Here is an 11,600-nt window from a genome sequence, read left to right as displayed (position 1 = left end):
AGACGAGAACGTGAATAGAAGAAGAAAGCACGAGGAAAAACAAGAAATGAAAAGAAGATGGCAGAAGGACCTTACGGAAGCAGACGAAGATCGAAGGAAGAATGCGAGAGGTCGCCGGAAGAAGCAGCAGCAGGATCATTGGAGCAAAAACGGCAGGGAAAACTTTTGGGCACGCGAAAGCAGGAATGCGGCTGAGGAAGAAGGCGAAAGCTTTATAGGGTTGGGCCCGAACGGCCTCAGCCGTCGGATGCAGGTTGCAAAAACCAAGGACTCTATCGAGCCGTCCATTTTAAACCGCCTCGGTCTCGTCTCTCGTGACGCCGTCGCCGTACAATGACGATAGTAGCGCCATGTGGCATTCGGCCAATGGAATGCATTTAATGAGTGCCTTCACGAGGCACAGAGCGCATGCCCGGCCTTAATGTCGAAGATTGGCGCAAATTTCGAAGAGATCCGAGGAATGTTGGCGTTGACTAAGGTCATAGCTACCCCCGTGGGGGTCGAGCGGAGGATAGTTTCACAGAGACGCCGCTCGGCGTGACTGGCGGTCCAGTCAATCGGACTAATCGCCTCCTTCGACTAGACTTGAAGGGGAGGCAAGTGATCCGGCAGTAAGGACGGGGGACCCCCTTTGTGGGGAGCCAATGACACGTAGAGGTCAGAAGTCAAAAGGGTCAACATGAGGTCCATTCGATCGGAGAAGGGTCGGGTCAACCGGCCGAACGGGTCCGGGCGGAATCAAAGACAACCCGACGGGGAGTCGAGTTCCGACGCTCATGGTGAACAGGGTCGCCGGGCCGAGCGGGTAGCCCGCTCGGCCGAGGCGTAAAGCAGCAATGCTGTGAAGGAACAGTCTCAGCCAAGCACACGACCGGGAATCTTCACGGTCGGACCGATACCTACGCCCGGTCAGAAGTGATGTGCATGCCAAGCGGCTGGACGCTCGGTTCGGGGAAAAAAGAGACAATGACAAGGGGACATTGGGGAACATCATCTTCTGACAACAGGCATGTTCGACGACTAGGCCATACGCAGAATCCTACGACGGAAGGTTCTGCTGTCCCATCAGAGAGGTGCTCGAACTGTAGCAGTATGGTGTCAGGCATGCTCCTCTGGTAAGCCCATACTGAGGTGTGGTAAAGGACACGTGTACGCCTCGACAGGTGTGCACAAGCCTCCCTAGAGCTCTATATAAGAGCCCACAAACTTCACCGGAGGTACGCGCGATCTCTGATCTTTGGAGCCACTTCATCGTTTTCCTCTTGCCTGACTTGAGCGTCGGAGGGTCGTCGCCGAGAACCCCTTCCCGGCTCGACTTCCTTGCAGGTTCGCCGGAGATCCATTCAGCTGGTCGGAGATAGAGGAGAGTGCCACGTCCCCAGCGTCCGTTGACTCAGCGTTCGGGCAGGATCAATTACAAAAAAGAAAAGTTTTATAAAAAATTAAAATCTTCCTTTTAACTACAAATTAAATAAGGAAAGATATCATACCTTTCTCTTAATCTTTTGTAGAAAGCTATAAAAGGAAAGATTTAAATTTTAAACTCTCTTTTAAAACCATGACTTCCACATAAGAAAGACTTTAAAAATAAAATTCTTTTAATTTATTGTGGCCGGTCACACCAAGCTTGAGTTCAAGCTAGGGCCAGCCACCTCTCACCTTGGTTTGGCCGGCCCTAGCTTGGGCTCCAAGCTAGGCTTGGTCGGCCACCTTAAGGTGGGTAAGAAGGTGGGTATGAGTAGGTATAACACTTTATAAATAAGAAGCTACAACAGGGACCGAGAGGAGGAATTGGTTTTGGTCTCCTGATGAACTTGAGCTTCCCATGTTCGTCCCGAACACACAACTCGAGTTCATCAATAATAACTCATACCACTAAAGAGTTATTATTGAACTACCGTACCAATCCCATATTACTATATGAGCTCCTTCTTATCATGAGTGTGTTAATCTCCCTGTGTTTAAGATATAAAATGTCCACTAATTAAATGAGTTACTGACAACTCACTTAATTAATATATAGCTCCAAGAGTAGTACCACTCAACCTTATTGTCATGTCGGACTAAGTCTACCTGCAGGGTTTACATGACAATCCTTATGAGCTCCTCTTGAGGACATTATCAACCTAGATTACTAGGGCACAGTTTCCTTCTATAATCAACAACACACACTATAAATAATATCATTTCCCAACTTATCGGGCCTCTTGATTTATCGAACTAAATCTCACCCATTGATAAGTCAAAGAAATAAATACTAGATATATGTGCTTATCATTATATCAGGATTAAGAGCATACACTTCCATAATAACAAAGGTCTTATTCTTTTATTCAGTCAGTATAAAAAAGAACTTATCTTAAATGGTCCTGCTCAATACACTCAGAGTGTACTAGTATAATTTTATAGTTAAGATAAACTAGTACTAAAATACACTACGACTATTCCAATGGTTTGTTCCTTTCCATCTTAGTCGTGAGCTACTGTTTATAATTTATAAGGAATTGATAACATGATCTTTTGTGTGTGACACCACACACCATGTTATCTACAATATAAATTAATTGAACAACTACACTTAGCATATAAATGTAGAAATTTGACCAATGTGATTCTTTATTTCAAAATATTTATAAAAAGCTAGACTTTTAGTATACACTCTAATAGATCTTGGATTGCAATGACAGTTTTGAAGACTCTAATTAAAGGGTTAACTATCTTTAATTTAGTCACCCAAGTCAGTCATCCCAAGCTCCATTATATAAAGTCTGGGGGAAAACACCTAAGATATTTTTTCTTTACTAGTTGACTGGTCTCTGTGAAAATTTTACCATTGCAACCCAATGGCTGGATACCAGTCGATTGATCACCTTTACCAGTAGATTGATCCACATTAGTTGTTTTTGTTTGCTCTCAGTCGACTGCTCAATCGACTGGTAAAGTCATCAGTTGACTAGTAACCCTAGAACCACAAACCAACTCCGGGTTTACCGGTTCTCAACAACCAGTCAATTGGAATATATACTAGTAGACTTATAAACTCTAAACCTAGGATTTTACCCTGAGTACAATCACTCAGCACTCGTCCTCACGCGTACAACTTTGACCTTGTTTTCTAGCCTCCTTTATCAGCCTTGCATCTCTCAGATGCTTCCCCATCATTTACGCTTTGTCTTCAAGAGCTTCCTTCAGTCTTGCCCTTTGTTGTCGGGTCTTCCATTACCAAGAGTCTCCTCACCTCCGGGACTTCACACTTGCCAAGTCATACTTGGACTTACGTTGTCAAAACTATACACTTGGACTTACACCGTCAAGCCTCCATACTTAAACTTCACTTTTGCAAAGATCACACTTAGACTTTCCTTTGCGAAGATCACACTTGACTTTGCTTTGTTGTACCTACATCCTGTACACTCACAAGTGCATATCAAATACAATAATATGTAATTTAACTTATACCTTTGTCTAAACATCAAAACCTAAGTTTACACCGATTACTCTAATATATTATCCATCCTTTAACTACCAAACCACTCATAGTGATAATGCCTCCTGATAATACCAATAATACTTCTTGTTAATGTTCTACTAAATATGCCTGTAAACAGTCAGGTGTGCCAACAAGGTCTTTTACTAGTAAAATCCAAACTTGTGCTCTATCTCTTTCTGGTTATCAAGATCAAGATTAGGAAAATTAGACTCACTTGGCTGGTTAAGCCCTTTTTCAAATATTTTTTATGACACCTGGACTATCTCACCTAATCTAATACTCCCAAAATAATTGCTTCAAATAATAAGTACTTATCAACCTGATTTAGACTTACTCATTTCTAGATTAGAAAAATAATAAATTATTGGCGAAAATCCTACCAAGTATTGGGATAGAAATAAAATCTACTACAAACTAGCAATAATTAACTCAAATCTCACAATTAAAGCTTAAGATTTATGATATACAAACTGGGAAACTGAAAAATGTAAAATGTATATAAACAAACTACTAACTTTAGGGGTCATCCAGAGATCAACATCTAGACATAGAAGTCCAACTTTTATAATTAATAAGGGAGCATAACAGAAATGTGGCTAATAAAGGATGATGTTTAATTATAAATGACTTAATGATAACTATCAAGAAGACAATTATAAAATCCCTGACAAAGATCAACTTTTAAATAAAATTTAGAACTTTAAATGATACTCTAAGTTTGACATGAATTAGGATAAATTAAATTTGTTGGATCGAGACATATGTGAAAGGGGGGGGGGGGGTGAATCACATGGTTTTCAAACACTTATTTTTTACTTCTTTAAAAACAAAGTGTGCACAACAAAAAAGAAATAAATGAGAAATCACAAGAACGCAAATAGTTTTACTTGGTTCGGAGCCTTCGGTGACTCCTACTCCAAGACTTATGTCCCGTGGATCTATCAACGGATAATTTACTAATAAGCTCTTTTGGAACAGTCGGAAGAGGGGATCGAGTACAAAAAGAGTAGGACAAAGTGTAACATGCTACACTTTTCATTTTGCAAAATTTAAATACAAAATTAAACTTTAAGACCCAATACTTTTGAAGATAATCGAATCACTTTCAGGGTTGGATGGCTTCTCAGTGGCAGTTAGACGTAGCAAGGTCGTAGCAAGCAGTAGCAGGAAATCGGAGCAATAAGAATGCCAAAAGGATGCGTTGAAGCTTATAGAACTGATGTGACAGAAGCCTTGGTCAAGATGCTCTTTTGTTGAGTATGGAAGACACTTTCCATAACATTGAAGGCGCCTTTCATAGGCAAAATTTTATCCTGCAAAAATTGCTCCTTAACGTTGACAATGTCTCTGCCTTATTCGATGGAAGACACCTTCCATGAACAGTACTTATGTTTTCAAAATAGACCTAAATTAGATTGACGTCTACCATCCCCTTAATCAGGACGCATCCTCGCTAAGTCACTCTCCTCTAGTGACTTACTTTCACTTACTAACTTGTAGTCTATCGACTAGCCTCTCGACCCACTAGGTCTTCCCGCTAGTTGTCAGGTCAACAGATCCAACTGGATTTCGGCCAACTGTCAGACCCCGCCGACCCAACCAGACTTCCTGCCAGATATGAGGTCAACCCTTTGACCTATCTAGGCTTTGCACCAACTATCGGGTCCTCATACCTAGTTGGGTTTCATTCTAGTGTTAGGTCTCCTAGACCCGTCAATCCTGCACGCTCGGTAAATGCATTAAATCACAATAACACCTAACTTAACTCACTTGTCATTTATTAAAATCTGAGTTAGACCGTTAATGCAATTTCACTAACAAAAATATACCCAGAGTCTATTGAATGGACAGTCTTTTCCTGCCCAGAAGGATATTTTAAATGACTTGTCATGCCCTTTGGTCTTAAGGTTGCCCCTCAAATCTTTCAAAAAAAAATGGATGATATTTTTAGAAATGTCTCCATGTTTACTTGTATTTATATTGATGATATTTAAATTTTCTCTAAATCTAAGCAGGAACATTATGTTCATCTTTACATTATTTTTAATCCATTTTAAAAACATGGTCTTATTATTTCTCATAAGAAAATGTAATTGGCAACTACCCATATTGATTTTTAGGTACCAAAATAGGCCAAGTACGAATAGCACTTCAACCTCATATTTTGGCCAAAATCCTTGCATTTCCTGATAAAATGGAGGACTCTAAAACTCTAAGAGCCTTTTTTAGGTCTCCTTAATTATGCATATCCTAACCTGAAAAGATATAGATAAAATTAGTGGTCCTTTATACAATAAGACATCCTTAACAGGATAAAAACATTTCAATTAACAAGACTTAACATTTGTCCAACAAATTAAACAATTAGTGAAAAAGATTTCAATGTTAATATTACCACTTGATTCTGACTATTTAATCATTGAAACTGATGGATATGAATGAGGATAGGGATACATTTTAGTTAGAAAAACTTTCAAATATGACCCTAAAACTACTGAAACTTTATATAGACATGCCTCTGGTAAATATAAAGAAAAAGGACACTTAACTTCCCTAAACTATGAAATATTAGAATGGATTGTAAAGCCATAGTAAAATATAGTCAACAAACAAAAAGCGTAACAAAAGGATTAAGTACCAAGCATTGGTTAAAATTCACAGATATTATTATCAATAAAGGATTACATATTCAATGAGAACATATAAAATGAATTAATAATTCCTTAAAAGATACACTTTCTTGATTATTATCCTAAACTTTTATCATATTGCTAACCTCTTTTTTTTTTTTTATAGGAATATAGATAGACTCAGAAAAATACATACTTTTTGTTGGTGCATTTGACACCAATGGTCAAACCTAAATTTTGATAAATGACAAGTGGATTAAAATTAGATGTGTTATTGATCTAATATTGTTACCAAGTGTGCACGGTTGACTGACTTAACGGATCAAGAGGATCAGACACCAGGTAGGAACTCCAGTCGAGGTGTGCGATTCCTAAGTGGCGAAGTCCAGATGTAGGATTCTAACAGGAGTTTGGGATGTTCAATTTTGATGGGTTGAAGTCTGGATGTGCGATCTCGGTAGAAGGTCGGGATGTTTGATTCCTGATTGGCGAAGTCCGAATGTGTGATTCTGGTAAGAAGACTTGATGGGTCAAATTAGATGTCAAGGATGTAACTTGATATTTGGTAAGTGGAGGTAAGTCACTGAAGGAGAGTGATTCAGTGAGAACACGTCCCATTTGAGGGGACAGTAGGCATCAGTTCAGTTTAGGTTCATTTGGAAAACCTAAACTGAGACCATGACTAGATTTGGGTCTGGAAGACAGGATCTAATTAATACTATATTTTGCGCTAACTTTATCTTACAGGGTATTCTTTATTTTGTTGGACTAACATTTTTTGTGAGTGAAAAGAGCATAAATTGCCTAGGTGAACAGTACTCGAGGCGCCTTCCATGTGACGGAAGGCGCCTTGAGCTGGGCGATGGAAGGCGCCTTTAGTCGAATAACTCAAAAGACCTTGGAGACGATAAGACACTAGTTTTGTGAGATAAAACTTTGCTTATGAAAGACGCCTTCAATGCTATGGAAGGCGCCTTCAACATCCAATAAAAGAGGGGTTTGCCCAAAACTTCTACATAACTTAAGTACAACTTGTTGGCGCAGCCGGACTGGCAAGAGGGAAGGGGTGAATTGTCTGTAAATTAAAGATACCCTCCTTAAACTTTTCAACTCTAAAATAATAGCAACAATAATAATAAAAATAAAATAAAGAAAAGCAGGAAGACTCAGTGAGTTGAATTGGTTACAACCAAGAAGGTTGTTAATCCAAGACGATTAAAAAAACGCACTAAGAAAGTCTCCTTCATTGAAGGCGGAGAAGCTTTTTACACACCTGAAGCTCAGACAGTTGCTTAGAAGTTGAATACAGAGATATTTCAAGCTTCTGGACCAAGGCTATATTTATAGCCTTGGTCGGGGCGCCCCGAAGGATTCCGGGTGCCCTGAGGGGGATAAAACTTTATCCCCTATGCATGGATCGAGGGTTGACCACGATCTGGATTAAATTCGGGTCCGAGCGCTCGGAAGGGTTCCAGGTGCTCGGAAGGGTTCCGGGTGCTCGGAAGGGTTCCCGGCGCCCCGGACTGTTCCGGGCGCCCGGACCCATAAAGTCAACTCCGATTGACTTTTTCGTTCGGGACCTCTGCTCCGGTTCAGCTCACCTTGGTCCGAGTCTTCTGCTTCGGCTCAGCTCGCTTGGGTGATCTCGACCATCCAGAATAGGGCTCACCCGAACCCAACTTCCGGCCTTCTCCTCGAGCAGGCTTCCGTCTCGGCTTCTCGTCCCTCGAACGTCACGCATGTTCTTCTCGTCCACCGGTGTACTCTTCCGCAGCTTTTTCGTCCTTCGGACGCACCGAGCCCGTCGGCTTCCTTCCCGTGCCATCCTTCTCGCTAGCTGCGTCTTCCGTTCGACTTCCTGCACTCCTAAGCTCCTACACACTTAGACACAGGGATCCAATAACAAGCAGGACCTAACCTAACTTGGTTGATCACATCAAAACAACCACGGGGTCCAAAACAACTCTTCTACAAGCTTCTATGTGTCCGTTCAACGTTTTGGCTGCTCCGACTTTGTCCTCCCGCTGTGCTGCGATGTTGCTATGCCCAACTACTGCTAAGAAGGCATTCGACGCCGCACTCGATCCAATAATATTCAAGTGTTGGACAATGAGATTTTGTTTAAATACTTAATTACTATTTAAAGGAAAGTGTAGATTGTTATACTTATCCTTGACTCTTTATTGCACTCGATTCCCTCTTCCGGTGGTTCCATGGTTCCAGAGGAGGCTTTTAGTGGATTGCCCATCGATACGGTCTGAGAGATCGTGGATCTTGGAGTAGGAGTCGTCGAAGGCCCCGAACCAAGTAACCGATCGAGTTTCTATTTTTGTGTTTAGTTTTCCGTTGTGCACTTTATTTTCAAAACTGAAATAGTCAGAATTTCAAAACCACATGATTCACACCCCTTCCTCCTCACGTGCATAACGATCCAACACTTTTGCTACTAAAACTGTGTTTTGGTAGCTAAGATTTACAACAATTCACATAGAGTATGAAGACCCATTTCTCTTCTAGAGAAAAATTAGACTACATTTAAAATTGTATTATTGACAACATTTGGAATATTCCTACAATACTCGTAGTTCTAGATATAAAATTGCAATGATTAATGCACTATCTAACTATTTCCTCACTACAATACAAAAACCAGTAGACAAGAAATTTTCTTGCTATGTGGTTTTCTTAGGATCTCAAGCAGGAGTATATTCCACTTGGGAAGAAACATACTTAGCCATCCAAGATAGGGCTACAACAACAACACCATAAAGAGCTTCGGAAGCCCGATTATTGGGTTTCCCCAACACTATACCAGATGACATTACTATTTATGTGCAGAGTTTAGCTGAAAAGTCAACTTTACAAATATTCATAGAAATATCATCCATTTTTTTTAAAGATTTGAGGGGCGTTAACATTGGAATCGTTTTCACTAACTGTTTAATTTGTTGGACCGTTTTAAAGTTTTTTTTATAGATTTGAAGTGCTAGGTCTTGTTCATTGAAATGTATATATATATATATATACACACACACACACACACACACACATTCACACACACGAACACAAACTGAAGTTTTTACAAGACCATCACAAACTTTATGACAACCAAATTGAACTTTATCAATGATACCTAGAAGATTATTAACCAATATTGTTACTTATCAATTAGAAGAACTTATAGATATTGAACAAAATTTAGATACTTTTTTAAATGAACAATTAAATACCCTAAATCCAAAAAGGATATACAATCAAGGATTCTTATCCTTTTCCACATCGCTAGATAGACATCACAAAACACAACCACTTCATTTACAAATGGAGGTGAAGAATATTTTACATTTATAATTGAAGAATTAGCAAGAACACTTTTGCAACGTAAACATAATTATATCCATCTAGGACTAATTGTGTTTGGTCTTAGAGCAACTGCACTGCAGTGTTATTCACATGTTATAACGTTCCATGAACGTTAAAACCAATACAAAGACTATTAAATGTAGATGGGGCCCACGCAAACATTGAACGCGTTCAATGTAAAATTTATTAATTTTTAATCACTGTGTGGCCCACAACAAACATGCTCACCACAAACTTTATATATATTCTATTAAAAAATTTATAAATTTAAAAAAAAAATCATGCAACGGATATTAATCAACGGATCATTTCAACGGCTATTTTAAGTTTCAATGGATAGTTTTTTAAAAAATTGTAAAATTTCATCTATAAATATTCATCACCTTATTTCAATCTTTCAACATCTAAATCCCTCTAAAATTCTTCTCTTATTTTCCTCCGAAATGGATGAAAATAACCGAGAATTTTTTAGAAATATTGTGAATTACCAAAAATTGCCAGAAAAAAATCTTTCTTCTCAAAATTCACAAATTCCACCAAATTACCCATATTTTCCATATCCACCAAATTATCCACATAATCCATACCCACCAAATCCATACGGTTAATATCCACCAAATTATCCATATAATCCATATCCATAAAATTATCCATCTATTCCACATGCAACTAGTATGCTTTTTACATCTCCGGCGGAAAATGAACCGTTTACTCCGACTTTTGTTCCAGAGACTCAACTGTCTGACCATGAATCTCTAATTGAACTCGTAAATTTGGAGAAGGCGGATTCTGACACTGCGGGTAAAAGAAAGCGGTCAACATGGAGTAAAGTTGAAGATGAGGTTTTAGCGAGATCGTTTGTTACTATCAGTGATGATCCAATCATCGACAATGATCAGAAGGTGGAAGCTTTCTGGGGACGTATTGCAAGCTACTACAATGAGAATCGTCCTCCAGGTACACTCAATAGAATTGCTAGTGTCATACGATCGCACTGGCACAATACCATACAAAAAAAGGTATATCGCTTCAACGCAAATTACAATATTGTTTATAGTGCATATCGTAATGGCCATAGTGATGAGGACATATTGCGACTTGCATATGAAAAGTATCGCGATGAAAATAACGACATTGCTTCTAATCTCGAGCATGTATGGAGAATCATAAAAGACCGTCCAATGTTTACTCCACAGTCCGTTGATCATCTTATTGGCACAAAGAAGGCAAGGACCTCAGAGTCGGGGGCAAGCAACACCTCATCTAACCAAGATGTGAGTCTATATGTAGACCTAAATGAAAAAGAAACTCATCCAATGGGTCAGAAGGCAGCAAAAAGAAAGGGAAAAGGCAAAATGAAATCAGACATTGAATGTATGACAACAAATTTGGACAATATGTTTCCAAAGTTTATTGAGTATACAAGCATAAAAATGGTTGAAGTTGAAATGAAAAAATAACAACTCAAAGTTGGGAGATGAAAGCAAACACTGCCGAGATGAAAGCAAAAGTTGCCTTAGCCAAAGTTCAATTAAAAAAATATGCAATCTTTTCGAAGGACACTTCGCAAATGATAGAGGAGCAATCAATCATCCATGAACATCTATGTCAAGAGATTAAGGGGAGATGAAATATGTAATTTTTATTTATTGTAATACTAAATTATTGTACTTTCAATTAATGTAATTTTCTATTATTGTACTTTCAATTAATGTAACTTTTTAAGTTTATGCAAGTGTAATTTTTTTTATATGGTGTACTCCTTCATTTCAAATTTATAACAATATTTTAATTTTAAATAAAATTATTAATATTATTATTTATTTTAATTTTAAATAAATATATTTAAATTTTATGTACATAATATATTTAAAAATAATATTATTAATTATTTTTAAATAATAATTATTTAAATTGTGTAAATACAATTGAAATTGTAATAAAAATAAAGATGAATAGATAGTGAGCCCCTCAAATAATAAAGGTTAATGTTAAAACGAATGTGAGAGAATGAATATGTTAATATAATATGTATGTGGCATGTGAGTCCCACACTTTTTGATGAAATGGTGGGTGTTATAACACCCACCAATAGGGGTGAGCAGTCAACCCGCTAA

The 11,600-nt window shown here is 38.5% G+C and overlaps 1 protein-coding gene across 1 annotated transcript; it reads left to right on the top strand.

Annotated features, from left to right (window-relative positions):
* Positions 1-10,157: 10,157 nt before the first annotated feature.
* Positions 10,158-10,943, top strand: LOC122026832 (glutathione S-transferase T3-like). The gene has a single exon (XM_042585538.1). The coding sequence runs from the start codon at positions 10,158-10,160 to the stop codon at positions 10,941-10,943; it is 786 nt and encodes a 261-aa protein (XP_042441472.1).
* Positions 10,944-11,600: the final 657 nt, after the last annotated feature.

Source organism: Zingiber officinale, chromosome 10A (assembly GCF_018446385.1).
Source record: "Zingiber officinale cultivar Zhangliang chromosome 10A, Zo_v1.1, whole genome shotgun sequence".
Taxonomy (NCBI): Eukaryota; Viridiplantae; Streptophyta; class Magnoliopsida; order Zingiberales; family Zingiberaceae; genus Zingiber; species Zingiber officinale.
Note: the sequence above shows the minus strand (reverse complement) of the source record. Positions and strands in the feature narration are given on the sequence as shown.

Bases quoted from the DNA above. Each gene is read 5' to 3' on its own strand.
- LOC122026832 (XM_042585538.1), top strand. From the start codon at position 10,158: ATGCTTTTTACATCTCCGGCGGAAAATGAACCGTTTACTCCGACTTTT.